This window comes from Pan paniscus, chromosome 3 (genome assembly GCF_029289425.2).
Source record: "Pan paniscus chromosome 3, NHGRI_mPanPan1-v2.0_pri, whole genome shotgun sequence".
Lineage (NCBI taxonomy): Eukaryota > Metazoa > Chordata > Mammalia > Primates > Hominidae > Pan > Pan paniscus.
The window spans coordinates 1,524,656-1,542,093 of record NC_073252.2 but is presented as its reverse complement, the minus strand read 5'-3'; the positions used below and the strand labels follow the sequence as shown (position 1 = coordinate 1,542,093).

At 59.5% G+C, this 17,438-nt stretch overlaps 1 protein-coding gene and 1 long non-coding RNA gene across 3 annotated transcripts; both read left to right on the top strand.

The window, feature by feature from the left end:
* The first annotated feature begins 2,485 nt into the window (after positions 1-2,485).
* Positions 2,486-15,520, top strand: LOC129397553 (uncharacterized). Of its 2 annotated transcripts, XR_008625043.2 has the most exons (3): positions 2,486-2,774; positions 6,160-10,004; positions 11,226-12,242. It is a non-coding gene; the product is annotated as an uncharacterized LOC129397553 (long non-coding RNA). The 2 variants fall into 2 exon arrangements; XR_008625044.2 differs by lacking the exon at positions 6,160-10,004 and having other exon boundaries at positions 11,226-15,520.
* LOC100977976 (myosin IC heavy chain) lies at positions 9,183-10,627 on the top strand. The gene has a single exon (XM_034958153.3). It carries the CDS (start codon positions 10,016-10,018, stop codon positions 10,625-10,627), a length of 612 nt encoding a protein of 203 aa, XP_034814044.2. The 5' UTR covers positions 9,183-10,015.
* Positions 15,521-17,438: the final 1,918 nt, after the last annotated feature.

The following is a 17,438-nucleotide window of genomic DNA, read 5'->3' as shown; positions in this document are numbered from 1 at the left end:
GGCTGCAGCGGGTCCAGGTAGCGCGAGGAGGGGCTGCAGCGGGTCCAGGTAATGGAAGGAGGGGCTGCAGCGGGTCCAGGTAATGGAAGGAGGGGCTGCAGCGGGTCCAGGTAATGGAAGGAGGGGCTGCAGCGGGTCCAGGCGGTGCGAGGAGGGGCTGCAGCGGGTCCAGGCGGTGCGAGGAGGGGCTGCAGCGGGTCCAGGCGGTGCGAGGAGGGGCTGCAGCGGGTGCTGGGGGAATCCGAGGAGGGGCTGCAGTGGGTCCAGGCGGTGCGAGGAGGGGCTGCAGCGGGTCCAGGCGGTGCGAGGAGGGGCTGCAGCGGGTGCTGGGGGAATCCGAGGAGGGGCTGCAGCGGGTCCAGGCGGTGCGAGGAGGGGCTGCAGCGGGTGCTGGGGGAATCCGAGGAGGGGCTGCAGTGGGTCCAGGTAGCGCGAGGAGGGGCTGCAGCGGGTCCAGGTAATGGAAGGAGGGGCTGCAGCGGGTCCAGGTAATGGAAGGAGGGGCTGCAGCGGGTCCAGGTAATGGAAGGAGGGGCTGCAGCAGGTCCAGGCGGCACGAGGAGGGGCTGCAGCGGGTGCTGGGGGAATCTGAGGAGGGGCTGCAGCGGGTGCTGGGGAACCCGGGTCCCCTCGGGACGTTTCCATCCCAAGCCTTTCCCTGCATGCAGGTGGGTTATCCTGCCACCCCAAGTGTCCAGACCCTGCAGCGTCAGCCCCCAAGTGTCAACCTCCCCTTGCTCCCTGCCCCATATAAAGCAGAAGCGGGGGGGGGGGGCTGCTGCCTTTGGTGGGGTGCCCCTTCCTACCTGGCTCTGCACCCCAGTGCCCGCAGAGGTCTCTTGGGTATGGGCAGTGGCTCCCAGTCTCGAGGCCCACGCCGAGGACAGCCCCACCTCATGACTGAGGCCTCTGCTCCCTGCCCCCACCGGAGGTGAGTGGCAGAGGCCGCCCAGCCCATCTCTGACCTGTCTTGGGCTCTTCAACTTGGAGCCCCCCGGGCCACTGAGGGAGGTGGCCTGGGCAGGGTGGGAAGGGTGGGTTCTGGACACGGTTAACAAGCCGGCCCTGGTTTTGCTGACGTGGGCACGGGTGTGAGGAGGGGCAGCCAAGGTGACTTCAAGTGTCTGGGCTGCAGGCTGGAGCTGATGTTTTCTGATATCTCTGGTGGGGGCTGCAGAGGTGGCAGTGGGAAGACCAGGAGTTCCGTGCTGACGGCTGGCTCCAGCCTCTCCACAGGCAAGCCCTGGGCTGGATCACTGGGCCCTGGTCAGCCCCCACGGCAGCCGAGGGTGGGGCTGGCCTCTGGCAGGGTGGGCCGCCTTCCCAGCTCCAGCTGGAGACAGGCCCCGCCCTGAGAGGCAGCCAGACACTGGGAACTATCTCTGGACACAGGCCTGGAGGCTCCCACTCAGCTGGCCTCATTGTTTCCATGTTTCCAAGTTGAAGGGTCGGGGCAGGAATGAAACGCCTCCAAGGGCTGTCTGTGGTGTGAGCCTGGCGGCCAGGGAGCCGGGACGCTGAAGTGTAACTGAGTCTGGGATGTAAGGGACAGAAAGCTGTCAGAAAAGTGTTCTGAGCCTTGAAACGAACCTCCCCTTGGTGCCACCTCCGGGGAGTCACCCCGCCCAGCAAGGCCCCAGGAGGGGTGCGGGGTAGCAGGAGGTGGGTGGGGGGCCCTCGGCCTCGGTTTCCTGGCCTGTGAAATCGGCAGCACTGTTTATCTCCCTAGAGGCTGGTATTAGGCTGGAGGTTGTGCCAAAATGCTTAAGAACATGAAAGAAGGTTTGCATGTTGGAAGGGAAGAGATAAGCCGCTGGTATTTGCTGACAAGCATCTGTGTACAAAACCCAAGAAAATCAGCCAAAGCCTGCAGCTAATCCTGGGACTGGCCAGGTGACCTCACAGGAGCGCCTCTGGTGCCTGCCAACTGTCTCGCCCAACCTGAGGCGGAAACAAAGTCGCAGACAGCGGGTGCCCTGTGACAGGACGTGTCCTGCTCTGTCCTTACGACGCAGGGTCTGGCCTGCTCATGCGATTCCACAGTGAGTGGGCACAGTGGTCAGAACCTGGTCCCAGCCACTGGCACCCGGCTGGTAAAGACCGTGGGAGTGACCGGGGCCGCCAACCATGGTGAACGGTGAGGCCGCCGGATGACGAGATGGGCTGTGCTTGCCGGCGGCGGGCTGTTAGTGTTGTAAACTACATGCGCTTTAAATACATTTTACCGAGTGCTAGAGCCGTTCATCACCACCCCAGGCAAAATTTCAGCTGCTTACGTTGAACAAATTCAACAAGTTTATCCTCAAGTTTATATGCAGCAACAAAGGTCTATGAATTTGGGCTCATAAAACTCAGGCGAATTAAAGAGGAAACAGCCACAGCAGCCTGGTTCTGACACTGAGGGCTCCGGGGCAGGGGCAGGGCCCGCTGGCTTGACGTGCTTGTGCGTGCACAGGTGTGTGGGTGTCTGCCTGGTGGGCGGGCGGCGTGTGCATGTGCGCATGTGTGTTTGTGAACTGGCGATGTGATGGAGGGCACGGGTGCTGGGCTTCCCCCTCATGGGTAAAACCAGAGCTGCTGTATGCCAGCCGTGGAGGCATGGACGGCCCCTGAGCTCGGACAGCAGACGGACAGACCGTTGACGCGTTGGCACCGTGGCCAGAGTCCGTTCAAGAAAGGTCAGCAGAGAGGGCTGAGAACGCGGCAGGCACATCCTCCAAGGGCCCTGCTGGAACCCCTGGAGCAAGAGGAAGCGGTGATTCTCCAGGCCTTGGGTAGGGCTCAGAGGCAAGAGGGGTGGAGCTGGGGAGGGTCGGGCAGCCCCAGCACCTCAGGCTACTGCGCCTTGGTGGGGAACTCTCCTGCGGCTGCTGATGAACACCCGGGCTCTGGTCTCCTGTAGACCTCCGCCCGGGCACGGGAGCAAGGGGAGGCTGCAGGCAGCTCCGGGGGCCTTGGCAGGAAGTTGGGAGGGTCGGGACAGTCCCTCTGGGGTGGCCCAAGCAGGGCACAGGGCGGGGAGCCAGGCTCTTCAGGGCCCCACCACAGGCTGGCCCTGCACCCCATCCTGCCTTCTCTCCCCACTGTGGGCCCAGAACTTGCCCCGTGGGGGCCGGGAAGCACCCACCACCCCCACCCCTAGCTGCTCTCAGCCAGAGCCCAGCTGGCCTTGCAGGATTGATTTTCCAGCAAAAAACAACAGCAGAGAAACCCAAGAGCAGCTGCATGAGCCCTCCCAGGCCTCCCCCCGCAGCCAGCACTCCCTGCAGCAAAGAAAACCATCTGGCCACTGGGCCCTGAGCCCGGCGCCCGGAGGAGGACCTGCTCCCCAGGCTCTGCTCCCCAGGCTGGCCCTGGGCCTCTCCCGGCCTGACCCGCTCCCCTTGGCATCAAGGCCCAGGAGGGACGGGGTGGCCCGGCCAGGGCGTGGGTGTTCCCCGGCCCCTCTGAGCACCAGCACCTGGTGAGTCTACCTCTGCTTCCCCAAGCCCTTGACCACTCCCCTGGACAGCCTCAGCCGCTCCCTGACCCGACCTTCAAACAGCGGCCAAGGGCTTCCTATGTAGGGTCTGAAAACATCCCTGATAGGCAGGACATGAGACTTGAACAATATAAGGTTAGGTGCATCTGTAAGCACGGCACATGGTTAGGCAGCCGGACCCCCTGGAGCATGTGTAAGCGCGGCGCGTGGAAACAGCGGCTCTTCCGGGTGGCCTCTCTGCTGCCCTTTCTTTTTTAAAGCAGCTACTGACCCCGTTGGTCAGTGGTAGCAGTGTCTGTAGGATCCCACTGTGGAGGGCTCGCCACTCACTCTCCAGGTCCCTGATGCAAGCTGGCTCCAGCTGGGGGTGCCCACTGTGGGGATGCCGGGGCCAGCCGGGGCCAGGGCTATGGACACTGGTGGGACGGAGGGTGTCGAGCAGCCAGACTCACCCACATCCCTCCCAGCCCCTACAGGTGTCTAGGCCTCCAGCCTCCACCCCCTCTGTGCAGTGGGCAGTCACACCTGGTGGGGCCCGGCTGCCTGCCCAGACAGCAGGTTCTGAGCAGCAGCCCTGGTGTCCCAGGTCAGCCTCTGCACAGCCCCACATTCACCTGACAGTGCCTCCCTGGCACTGCCCTGCACCTGCCCACACCTGCCCACACCAACTCCAGCCTCCTCCCTGTGCTCCCCACCCGCCCTGCACCTGCTCACACCTAACCCCATCCACTCCCAAATGACACCATCCACCCCTACCCACCTCCAATTGCCCCACACCTGCCCCACACCTGCCCCACACCTGCCCCCACTGCCTCTTCTCCTGTCCCTATCTCCTCCCACCCTCCATGTGTCTCCCACCTATCCCCTCAACTGCTCACACCTGCTCACACCTGTCTGCCCCTCACCTGTGCACTCATGGTCAAAGCCATCTGCTTTTACACCTACCCCACACCTGGGGTTCGCCTTAGACTGGGGTTTGTTCTCTGCTGCTGGCGGGGCCCCGGCTCTTCTGCCCCCTGAGGGAGACCTCACAGGGCAAGGCCGCTTCCCCACCATGAGCCTCAGGCCCTGCCTCCCCTCTCCGCCTGCAGAGCTGAGCCTGGGGAGACTCCTTCTATTCCAAGAGCCCCACTCAGCCCGCTGGGTCCCCGTTCCCTGAGGAGCTGCTGCTTTTGCTGGGCGCCCCAGCCCTCCCACAGGGGACACATCTGTCCTGGAGAGACCACCTAGGGAGGCATTTGCTGTTGGTCCCTGCCCTGGGCCCTCCAGGTCACTCCCTCTTCTCGTCTGTCACAGCGTGGCCCTCTGGCCCCACAACCTGGGCTGCCGGCCTCCCCCTGCCCTGGCAGAGCAGTGGTGGGGCCAGACCAAGGGCTGACAACCGCCAGCCCCTTCAGCTCGGCCTAGGCGCACGGTCAGCCCAGGGGAGCTGGGGGCTGCGGCCGGGCGGGTGAGTGGCACCTGCAGACCCTGGGCAGGGCCCTCTCCAGTCCTGGGTGCCCTGAGAGGCTGCTGGGGTCCGGCTGCTGCCCGCTGGCTCCCGTGGGGGCACACATGAGGAGCAGGGAGGGGGGCAACCTCCTGTTCATGGCCCTGGGTCAGCCTTGGGTAGGGCAGGGTCACCCTGACAGCCCCCAGCCCAGTGCCAGGGGAGGAGACCAGGCAGGAGAAGCCCTCCCTGGAAATGCAAACCCAATGCTGGGCGTGGCCTCCTCCCAAAAGCTCCGCCCCCCACCATACTGGGGGTGGCCTCCTCCCAAAAGCTCTGCCCCCAATCCCCCACTCCCTGGTCAGGGTTGGGGGCCTGGAGGGAGACAGAGGCCAGGAGGCAGCCAGGGGAGCTAGGGGTGGGCATCAGGGGCGGAGCATGGCTTCCTGCGGCCCCAACCCCCAGGCCCGAGTGAGGAGGTCTCAGAGGCCCCTCCTGGACCTTTCTGCCCATCCAAGCTGAGGGTCCCAGTTTATCGGCTGAGGGCCTGCACAGCTTCAGGGGTGAGAGGGGCCCCTGGTGGGGCCTGGTCAGGTGTTTGTGGGTGGGACATCTGAGTGAGGGAGCCTGGGCGGGCCTGGAGGCCCTGGGGCCGTGGTGACACCAGCATCCCCCCTGATCAACACCAAATGATGCCCCTCCCTGGGCCCCCACCCTCCCCAAGGCTGCCGCAGGCACTGCTGGCAAAAGCCTCGGATGCTTGGGCTGGCAGCAGGGAAGGCCAGGCAGCTCCGATGGGGCCTCTGGGGACAGGACTGCGGTAGGCCAGGATCCTCGTTTTTAACCCTGAACCTTAGCACCTCTGCAGGGTCCCCCAGGTGCTGGGCACGGCTCTCCCTGGACAAAGCCCACAGCTCCACGGGTGCCAGCTGCAGTTCTAGTAAAGATGTGGACATGGAAACCGAGGGGCAGGGTTTGTCCCTGGATGCAGCTGCTCCGAGGAGGCCCCAGCTCGAAGGTGCCTCCCCCGTGCCCAGTTCAGGCATCGGGCCTCAGCCAGCGCCACCTCCTGTGTCCAGGAGCTCTGGGCATGGCCTCTTCCCCAGGACCTCAGCCGGGTGCTGTCTCCACCCACAGCCAGTTCCTGTCCACGTGCCCCCAGGGCCCTGCCCTGTGCAAAGTCTGGTCAGCGTTACGGGGAGGGCGTGGCGAGGGCACAGGGAGGGGACAGCTGGGTCTTCCGCCTTAGCCACAGGGACAGGCCAGGCCTCACAGCCAAGAGCCCCGGGAAGAGCTGCATGCACACGGCTGGAGAGAGGCTCTGCACCCGAGCACAGCCTGCTGCGACTCCTCATAGACTCGGAAAATTGATTCGAAGGCAGAGGTGAGTTTCGGAGGGTGGCTGTGCACAAAATTCAGAGTCAGGAATCAGCATCTTTCAAATTCAAGCACTTCCAGTTAGGAGAGACAATGAAGAAAGAAAAGGCACCATTCCCAACAGCAACAAAAATTGTAAATTTCTAGGAGCAAACGGCGGGCAGATCTATACCTGTTATAGAGGGTCTGAGGCCTGACTGAGGACCACAGACCAGCAACAAGCCCGGTCTGTCCTGGGCGTCACGAGGTGCCATCCCCCGTGCTGGCCGGCTGCCACAGCGGGGCCAATTAAAACACCAGAGAACCCTGGAATCAGGTAGATTGATTGTGAAGTTAACGTGGAAAAATAAGTAAGAAAACTAAGGAAATTCTGGAACAAAAGATGAACAAGGGAACCGTGGCCACCAGGTTTTAACACACACCGGAGGCTGCACCTAGGGAGCCCCGTGTGGAGCTGGCGCGTGGGTCGCTCACAGTAACAACGCGAACGGTGAACACACAGGCATTACAGACACGCCAAAGGGACGTTTTGAATCAGTGAGGGGCTGTGTTCAGATCAGCAGTGCAAAGCCACCCTCCCGGGTCTGTATCCTGCAGACAGTCCGTGCCCGTCTAATATTCTGGGGACCCCTGCATATCAGGCAGAGGTCATGGGGTCACACAGTAGCATTTCTCTGCATTTCTGGCTAATGACTGAGCAGAAAGGATGTGTATCGGCTCCAGGGTAAGGTAATGAAAAACCAGTGTGCTAAAGAACTCTCACAGCTCAGCAGTATAAACAACCCAGTTAAAAATTGGGCAAACTGGGAGAGGCCGGGCGCAGTGGCTCACGCCTGTAATCCCAGCACTTTGGGAGGCCAAGCTGGGGGGACCATTTGAGGTCAGGAGTTTGAGACCAGCCTGGCCAACGTGGTGAAACCACATCTCTACTAAAAATACAACAATTAGCCACCACGTGGTGGTGCACGCCGGTATTCCCAGCTACTCAGGAGGCAGAGGCAAGAGAATTGCTTGAACCTGGGAGGCAGAGGTTGCAGTGAGCTGAGATCACGCCACTGCACTCCAGCCTGGGTGACAGAGAGAGACTCTAACTCAAAAAAAAAAAAGGCAAAAGAATTTGAATAGATGTTTTTTCCAAATAATATATGCGACCAGCCAACAAGCTCATGACAAGCTGCTTAACACCATTAGCCACCAGGAAAATGCAAATAAAAACCACACGAGACCACACCTCACACCCACTGGGATGGCTGGAACCGAAAGCATCACAGGTGTCAGGGCGGAGACGTGGGAACCTCACATGCGGCTGTTCTGTTCTTCAAAGTGTGAAGCCGAATTCCATGTGACCCAGCAATACCACTCCTGGGTACACGTCCCCGAGAATCAGAAACAAAAGCTTATCCACACAAAAGCGTATCCACAAATGTTCCTGGTAGCATTATTCACAATAGCCCAAAGGTGGGCACAGCCTACATGTCCATCGGCTGAGGGACAGATGGGCACATTGTGGCCTGGCCCCACACTATTCTTCACCCGTAAAAAGGAATGAAGCTCTGGCCCATGCTCCAAAGTGGATGAACCTCGCAAACATTTGCCAAGTGAAGGAGGTCAGACGCAGATGGCCACATATCACATGAGACCATTTATGTCAAATGTCTGGAATGCGCAGGTCCACGGTGACACAGAGTAGACTCCCAGCTGCCCGGGGCTGGGGGCGAGGGCACAGCTGGGGGAAAATGGGAAGGGTCTTAGTCCATCCCCGCTGCTGTAACAAAACACCTCAGACTGAGTAATTTATAAGCAACAGAAATTTATTTCCTGTAGTTCTCAAGCTGGGGAGTCCAAGATCCAGGTGCCGGCAGGCTGGGGTCTGCTGAGGGCAGCTCCAATGGCGTATCCCCCCTCACATGGCAGAATTCGGAGGAAAAACAGCCAAGCTAGTTCCTTCTAGGCCTTTTATAAGGGCCCTGAGGACAGAATCATGGCAAGGGATGGGACCCTGGGGCACCTTTGGGACCGCAGAGCTCACTGCCTGCCTGGGTCTCCCCCGATCCTGGCCCAGCCCTCCTTGGCCGCCCCAGCCATGGCTCAGGCAGGTGCAGGCGCAGCTCCAACCGTTGCTCCCAAAGGCACATGCGGGGGGCCTTGGCGGCATCCACGCGGCACTGACACTGCAGGCGATGGTGGCCTCCACCCAGATTTCAAAGCATGTTGCTGACAGCCTTGGGGCCCAGGCAGAGGCTCATCATGGGATTGGAGCTGCCTCGGAGTCCCCACCGAGGCAATGCCCACCGGAGCTGAGGTGGGGGCTGCCTCCGAGACCCCAGGACTGCAGGGCCACCAGCGAGCAAGCACAGCCTGGGAGAGCGGCAGGCAGGAGACTCCGACCCATGAGCGCTGAGTGGGCTGAGCCCAGAGAAGCCGTGGGGGCCCAGCCCTGCCCCCGTGTGTCTGGAAGGTGGGCAGGGAGTCCAAGATCATCCCCTGTTCATGTATCCTATGACTCCTGTCCCTCTAGAGAATGCTGACTCATACGATTTTGTATGTGAGAGCGGTGAGTACTGGGCCCCGCGTGCAGTGCCGTGGTTGGAACGTTTGCGTCCTCTAAAGCTCAGGCTGAAACTTAGACCCCGTGCAGTGCCGGGAGGTGGGGCCTGATGGGAGGTGTTTGATCCACTCACGAGGCAGAGCCCTTGTGACTAAAGCCACCATGAAAAGGGCTTGTGGGGCAGGCCCACCCTCCAGCCGGTGAGGATGCGACGTGCAAGGGCCATCGTGGAAGAGGAGAACCCAACCTTGGCCTCCAGACGGGGAGGCAGGAAGTCTCTGTTGATAAACTGCTGTCTGACATTCTGTTGTGGCCGCACTCAACCCGTGGCGGGGAGCGGTTGCTAACAGGCACAGGACGTCTTCTGCGGATGATAAACGTGTTCCGGAGTGAGATGAGTGGGGATGGTTGCACAACTTCGTGAATATGCTAAAAACCACTGAATTGTACACTGTAAAGAGTGACTTGTGTGCATGTGAATTTCATCTCCATGAAGCTGTTTTGCGGGAGCCAGGTGAAGCACTGCGGAGGCCACGGCTCAAGAAGGCAGCACCGGCTGGGCGAGGTGGCTCACGCCTGTAATCCCAGCACTTTGAGAGGCCGAGGTGGGTGGATCACGAGGTCAGGAGATCGAGACCATCCTGACTAACACAGTGAAACCCCGTCTCTACTAAAAATACAAAAAAATTAGCCGGGCGTGGCGGCCGGCGCCTGTAATCCCAGCTACTCAGGAGGCTGAGGCAGGAGGATGGCGTGAACCCAGGAGGCGGAGCTTGCAGTGAGCCGAGATCACGCCACTGCACTATAGCCTGGGTGACAGAGCAAGACTCTGTCTCCAAAAAAAAAAAAAAAGTCAGCATCAGAAAACCAGAAACTGCGCGCGGACCTCAGTGTGGCACGCACTCCCGGGGTGCAGATGGGGTGAAGGCAGCCTTCTCTGTGGTCACATGCATGTAACGGCACCTTCTCTCTCAAGGCCTCCTCCCTCCCTGCGTGGTTTGGGGGCTGTTCCTGATAGCACAGATGCCCTGGTCACAAACACCTGCCTGCGTTGCTGACCACAGGCCTGGCCTGGAGAAACCCACACCCTCTTCAGGGAAGCGAGCAAGGGGCTTGGCAGTGCCTGAAGCCAGTGGGCTGGGGACTCACGGCCGGGACACTCAGGGCAGGTAGGGCAGGCATGGGGCCCCAGCATGGCACAGGGCCAGACCCACCCCCTCTTTGTCACTGCCCACATACTGCGGGGGGAGGGGCTGGAGGAACTGGGGCACCTGCATTTGGCCTGCAGGGAATCTGGGTCCCGCTGGCTGTGGGTGACCGCAGAGGGCCATGTGGGCAGGGTGCATCCATGGGCGCCCCAGGCCAACCTCATCAGGGTGGGAGGGGGAAGGGCCAGGAAGCCTCAGCCCAGACCAGGTATGGTGGGAACAGTCCACACGGGAGGGGCCAGAACCGTCTAGAAGGCCCTGGCGTACAGGTCTGCTGCAACAGAGCCAGGAGGGCACGGGGGTGCCCACATCCAGGGCAGAGGCACCACGTGGTGCTCAGTCAGTGGTCAGGGTCAGGCCTGGTTGGTGGCATTGAGGACACTGCAGGCTTGGCCCCACCTCCAGGAGCTGGGCTTTCTCCACATGCTCACAGCAAAGGCAGGGACCAGAGGGGTGGGGGGCTGCACCCACCCTCTCCTCGCTGCTCCCCTCCCCCTTACCACGTCCAGCGATGTCCACGCAGATGGGAGACTTGTGAGGGGCGTCCACACCTGGCCTGCAGTGGCTGCCCAGCTTCCTGCTAGGGAGATGGGGCCGGTGCTGATGGGGAACAGCTGTTGTGGGGGCAGCCAGAGGAAACCACATTCCCGTGGGGTGAGCTCATGGTTTACACGTTCCCTGCCAGATCCATAACATCCTGGAGGCAGAAGCGCAGAGGCTGAGCCCCCCCCCCCCGCCCCCGCTGAGCCTCCCCTGCTCTGACACCAGGGTGGCTCAGCCATCCTCGCTTAGCCTGCACCTCCTGTCCTGAAGCCCCTTCCTCCCTCCACTTGCTCCCTCTGTCATTTACTCCCCAGCCCCGACCCACCCTGCTCACCCCTGAAGCTTCTCTGGGTCCTGGACTCCGTTCTGCAGGCTGGACACCTTCTCAACTGTCCGTGGAGCCTGCCTGGTCTCTGGGGGTGTTGAGTGAGGGGTGACCCAGGAAGAACGCGTCAGAGACAGTGGACAGGGAAGCGTTTCTCACCCCTTAACTCACAGCAGCCCCACCGGGCGGGCACAACCATCAACCTAGCCGCAGGTGTAGAAACTGAGGCACACAGACGCGATGTGGCTGCCTGTCTGGTAACTAGCAGCCGGGATTGGAGCCTGGGTCCAAGCTGCCTGTTCTTTCTTTCCTAGGCCGTGCGCCGTTTCTCCTGGAATAACTGGAGGTGATTTCATGGAACCTGGAGGCTGGGCTTCAGGCTGGGGGGAGCGGCTCCAGACTGGGTCTTCTCTGTGGCTCTGCCCCCCGCTCTCCTTGCTTGAGTGGTGGGGGCCCTGCATCCTCTCATGCCCACCCCCACCTTTCTCGCCAAATTGTCAGAGGCTTTTGTCACCTGGAGACACTGTTCCTGCCAGCTCCGGTCTTGGAAAACATGGCCTCTCCTCTCCTGCCCCGGCCCCGGCCCCTCCTGCCAGGGGGACGTGGGCATTTCTGCACCCAGTAGAACCCCGCAGCCAGGAAAGATGCCTGGAAGGCTAGAAAAGAGGCGTGATGGGGGGACCCCATGTGTGGCAATAGAGCAGCACACCCAGCTATTCTCAGCCACCATGTGGGAGAGAAATGACGCCTCTGTCGAGCTCCCCATGGCCGGAGCTGCTCCATACAGCATCCTAACCTTCACCCCAACTGCTCAGTTGCCATGGCAAAGGGAATATTTTGACTCCCTTTTTTTTTAAATTTCCAGGTGATGATTGCTAGAGGAGTGGGAAGTTACTAATTTTTGTATATTTATCTTGTATTAAATTTTTTTACTGATTTTTAATTTTAATTTTAATATTTTTTGAGATGGAGTTTCACTCTTCTGGCCTAGGCTGGAGTGCAGTGGTGTGATTTCGGCTCGCTGCAACCTCCACCCATGGGTTCAAGCGATTCTCGTGCCTCAGACCCCTGAGTAGCTGGGATTACAGGCATGCACCACCACGCCCGGCTAATTTTGTGTTTTCAGTAGAGACAGGATTTCACTATGTTGGTCAGGCTGGTCTCGAACTCCTGATCTCAGGTGATCCGCCCACCTTGGCCTCCCAAAGTGCTGGGATTACAGGCGTGAGCCACCGCACCTGGCCTGATTTTTAATTTTTAAATGAGGGAGCAGAGGCATAACTAGGTTTACAATCATGTCATCAACAAAATAAATTGTCTTATTTTTCTGATATTTGTGCCATTTATTTGGTTTTTTTATTAAGTTTGCCAGAACCTCCGAGAAAATGCTGGACAATTATGACAACAGCAGGCCCCACGAGTCGACTCTGGATTTGTGACATTTGTGTTTTCCACGTAGAACAATCTTGGCCACTATTGTGGACAGAGACTTTTGCACTTTTTTCTATTTTACTAGAAATAGTGCTTTTATTCATAACGATTGCTGAATTTGGTCAGTTTTCTTTTCAGTACCTGTCGGTGGGGTTCTCTGAATTTTCTGTGCTAATTGGCTAATGAAATGACGTCTCTGATGACTGGGCTGCCCTCGTAAGCCTGGCCTTCATCTGCTTGGCCATAACACGATGCTGCCGACGCTGCGTTGGGTCCTATTTGCTGTTCTCTTGTGTAGAATCCGCCGACGCTGCGTTGGTTCCTATTTGCTGTTCTCTGGTGTAGAATCTGCCGACGCTGCGTTGGGTCCTGTTTGCTGTTCTCTTGTGTAGAATCCGCTGATGCTGTGTTGAGTCCTATTTGCTGTTCTCTTACTTAGAGTTTTTGCATCTTCAAAAAATGATATTTGTCTATGGTTTTCTCTTTTTGTTCCACATCAGGTTTTTGAATTAGGTTATCCTGGTTTCATGAGATGAATTACAGAGTTTTCCATCCTTTCATGTCTTGGGAAGGTTAAAGTAACCCTGGGATGACTTTCCTTCCATGGAAGGTGAGGTCATCGTCAGCTGTGGACATCTGCTCCTGGTGCCTCCTTTCCTGGCTCAGCTCTCGCCCTCTCCAGCACCTCGTGCTCATCTCTGCGTGGTGCCGCTCGTCCAGAGTCATTCTGGACTTTACACCCACGACAACATGGCTGCTGCAGGTTTCAAAGCAGCTGCCCCGGCCGAGCGGGCTGTCTCATCATTCCTCCAGCCTCTTCCATACTGGGGTCTCTTTCTTCCTAATCATGTGTGGGTTTTTTTATTTCAATGTACAAAAATTCTAAATAGAGGTAGTCATTTATTTGCTTTAGTTTTTTTGTTTGTTTGTTTGTTTTTGAAACAGAGTCTCACTTTATCACCCAGGCTGGAGTGCAGTGGCACGATCTCAGTTCACTGCAGCCTCCGCCTCCCGGATTCAAGCAATTGTTCTGTCTTAGCCTCCCAAGTAGCTGGGACTACGGGCGCACACCACCATGCCCGGCTAATTTGTGTATTTTTGCAAAGACAGGGTTTCACCATATTGGCCAGGATGGTCTCAAACTCCAGGCCTCAAGTGATCCGCACACCTCAGCCTCCCAAAGTGTAAGCATTACAGGCGTGAGCCACCACGCCCAGCCTAGGCAGTCATTTCTTGATGCAGCTTTTGGGCTGGGCAAGGGGATTTTATTTCTTTCAGAAAAACAATCATTTCTCCTTTTTACTTATTTGTTTTCTACTTCATTAATTTCTGGTTTTATCTTCATAATTCTCCCTACTTTTTAAAATGCACTTTATTGTTCTCATTCTAGTTTCTTAGGGTGGCACAAAGTCCCTCTCATTTATTTTTTCCTCTAAAAAATAAGAGCTGTGCTGGGGGCTCTGGGCGCTGCATTAGCTGAGTCCTCGATATTTATGGATCGATATTTATGGCTTCTCGGCTTTTCAGAGAGCGCACGTTCAGATTTAATATCCTGTTTTACCCAAGGGCTACCTGGGAGTGTTTTGGTTTCTAAGTTTCTGGGGGAAGAGGTGGCACTTTCCGTTATTTATTTTACAATTTTTTGGATAATAGGATCATTTTAATTATTCTACTTTTTAGTTCCTTGAGGTTTTCTTTGCAGCCAATACACAACAGACATGGACTTATCGGAAGTCGGAACGTTTGGAAGCTCTGTTTCCCGTGAGGAATGTTCGGAAGCACTGTTTCCCATGAGGAACGTGAGCATGACCATCCATATTGATCTGTCTGCATTTTTCTGTTGCCACTAGACCTAATTATGGAGAGAGAGACACGGAGGGAGCTCCTGTGACCCTCAAGTCCCCTCATCACGTCCCCGTCCCGTTGGCTTTCCGAGTTTAGCTCCCATGTTTGGACCATGGAGGTTTATGTCTTCTATCTCAGTCATCGTCCCTGCCACATGCCCAACCAGACATGCTGACATCACAGGCCCTACTCAGCCCTCTTTCCTCTCCCCTTGGCCTCACCTTCATGTCAGGGGGTGTCCTCTGGTCTGACTCAGGGGCAGTGACTGGCTTCCTTCCAGTACCTTCTCTGGATAATGAGTATGGATGACATACCTTCTAGTGTCTGCTGTCGCGCTTACCGGTGACACTTCTGGGCTGGTTTGTGATGCCTGGGATGGAGCCGTCTCCCTAGTGGTCATGGATGATGTTTCACTGTCCCCTGCTTCTGGTGGCACAGATGAGAACTCCAGGCCTCGTGCTCTCTCTGCTGGCACACACGTCTTCCCTCCATGCTGGCTGCACACCTGCCCATGGGGTTTCTGCAGGAGAGGAGACAGCCAGAGGCCCAAGTGGGGTGTGTGGCAGGCAGGCAGCAACCCTGGTCACTGCAGTGGCCTCTGCTCTGAGTCTTGGGAGTAACCCTGGTCACCGCAGTGGCCTCTGCTCTGCTTCTCAGCTATGCCTGGTGTGACCCCCAGGGTCTTGGTCGGCATGAGGCCACAGAGCTCACGTGCACTTCCCGCAGCTGCTTCCACGGTATAGATGAGAAGTTCCCATGGAGCTCACATGACCTCTAGAGACTTGCAGACCCCTATGCTGTCAGACAGAGGAGGCTGAGGCTCAGAGAGGCACAGTCACCTTCTTGAAGATGCACAGCCGTGATTGAAGAAGCTGGGATTTCTCCTGGTCTCTCTGACCCTGGAACACGTGGCCTCTGGGTGTGCCCAGTAAGAGACGTTAAAGAAGGGCCTCCCCCATGAGCCCTGACTGAGGCAGGGCACTAAGCACCCCGTCGATGTGCTTCGTGGTTCACAGGGGAGAGGCAGAGGGCCTGTCGGGGGGCAGCGATGGGGCAGCCAGAGGGGGCGGTCCTGGCCTGTGTGAGCCTCCTTGAGGGGAGGATGCCAGGAACTACCCCATGATCTTCTATTCTCATGTAAGCCACAAGACGCCAACCCAGATCCCCACAGCAAAGGCGAAGTCACCAACTCAACAAGGCGCATGGCCAGGCCTGGGGCTCACGCCTGCAATCCCAGCAGCATGGGAGGCTGAGCAGGAGGATGGCTCGAAGCCAGGAGTTCGAAACCAGCCTGCGCAACACAGTGAGACCGCTCTACAAAAATAAAAATAAATCAGCTGGGTGTGGTAGTGCACACCTGTAGTAGTCCCAACGACTTGGGAGGCTGAGGTGTGGGCATCCTGGGGCTGGGGGTCTCCGGGGGTTGGAGGTCTGGGGCAGGGGCATCCCAGGGCTGCTGGCCATGACCAGGCTTTGCGCCTCTGCCTGCTGATGGCCCTGGGGCTGTGATGGCGGTTTTGCACAGAGCCCACCCTCCAGCCCTGCTTGCTGAGGGCTACTCGAGGGGCTGCGGCAGTGCCTACCCACATGTGGTGCCCGGGATGCAGCCCCCATCCGCCCAACCTCAAGCTGTGCCTGGAGAGGTGGGGGGTGGGGGGCGGGGGGGGGGTTCAGGTGCCATGGCAGCCTCCAAGGGGCTGAGGACTTAGGGAGGGTGCTGGAAGCTGGCCGGCCTCTGAGGGACCTCTGAGGCGCAGGGGGCCTCCAGGGCCACCAAGCTGATGTGCCCACCGAGGGGCCAGGGGGCCGGTCCTGTTGCCTGTGGGAGTAGTGGATGGGGGAGAGTGAAGTGGTTCCTGCGAGGCCGGCCACACACCAGCGGGACCCGCCCTGGGACCGCAGGAGATGCGGGAATGGGACATTGAGTCATGGGCACCAGCCTCGGGCCATCTCCAGAGGACGGCGGTGGGGGCAGAGCCCAGCAGGAGGTGCTGCCTGGGGCGCCCTCCCTGTGGTCCTGAGCCCTGAGCCGCCGGCTGTGGCGTTGGAGCCGCGGGCTGTGAGTTTGGAGCCGCCGGCTGCGAAGTGAGGCCGCCAGCTATGGCGTTGGAGACGCCGGCTGTGGGGTTGGAACCGCCGGCTGTGGGGTTGGAGCCTCCGGCTGCGGGGTTGGAGCCGCCGGCTGCGGGGTTGGAGCCGCCGGCTGCGGGGTTGGAGCCTCCGGCTGTGGGGTGAGGCCTCTGCCAGGCAGCCCCCGCTGAGTGTTTTTCCTTCCACTGCCTCTGGCCCCGGGCCAGACTTGGAAACGCTGACCCACATTCCCCCCGCGCCCGGCAGAAACTAGGCCACCAGCGAGGCTGGGGAGGGTGTCCCGGCAGCGGGGCCAGCTCAGACTTTCCAGGCTGGGGAGCAGGTCCCGCGGGCCAGAGCAGGGGGACTCTTCCCAGGGCCTCCGGCGCAGCTGGCCCAGAGAAGAGGACGGAGCCCACCCGGGCCAGGAAGAAGCTAAGCTGTGCAAGCCACCCTGTCCCACATAGCCCTGCCTGCGGCCTGCGCTACCGCGGCCCGGCTTCCCCGTTTCTTCCCACTCCCCCTGCAGGGCCCGCCGGCTGCTCCATCCGGTCCTCCAGGCCTGGGGCCGTCGCTGTCCCCCCGGGGCTGGTCCCAGGCCTCCCACCCTGGGGCTCGGCTCCTTGAACCGCCTCTGAAGTGGTCCCTCTATCGGGACCTGCCGGTTGAGCCCCGTTGGCCCTTTTTCCTGCTACCCTGACTGGGCCACCTCCCAATGACACGGCCTTGGCAGAAGAGGCCCGGACACCTCCCTGAAGACCCTTGGAGGAGCCCATTTGCCGTCGTGGGGCTGGGGGTGGAGGGAGGCCGGCCGGAGGGTGTCTCTCTCCCCATAGGCACTGCCCGCTGTGCCCAAAGTCTGGCTGCAGCTCCCCAGAGACGTCCGGTGGGGCCTCTGGCAAGGCCACTTCAAAGCTTGTGGCTGCAGGGAAGGTGGGAACAGCTGCTGGGCCACAGGGCACCCCCCTGGGTTCCACATACTGGCAGCCTCGTCCAAAGAAGAGGGACAGGGAGCAGGGCCCACGCCACCCCCGTGTTATTCCCACACCGTCCCCCACGTCCTTCCCACGCCACCCGCACGTCCTTCCCACACCCCCCACGTCCTTCCCACGCTGCCCCCCCACGTCCTTCCCACGCTGCCCCCCCACGTCCTTCCCACGCCACCCCCCACGTCCTTCCCA

What these genes read in the sequence shown, in the direction of transcription:
- LOC100977976 (XM_034958153.3), top strand. Translation starts at nt 10,016, where the DNA reads ATGGGGCCCCAGCATGGCACAGGGCCAGACCCACCCCCTCTTTGTCAC.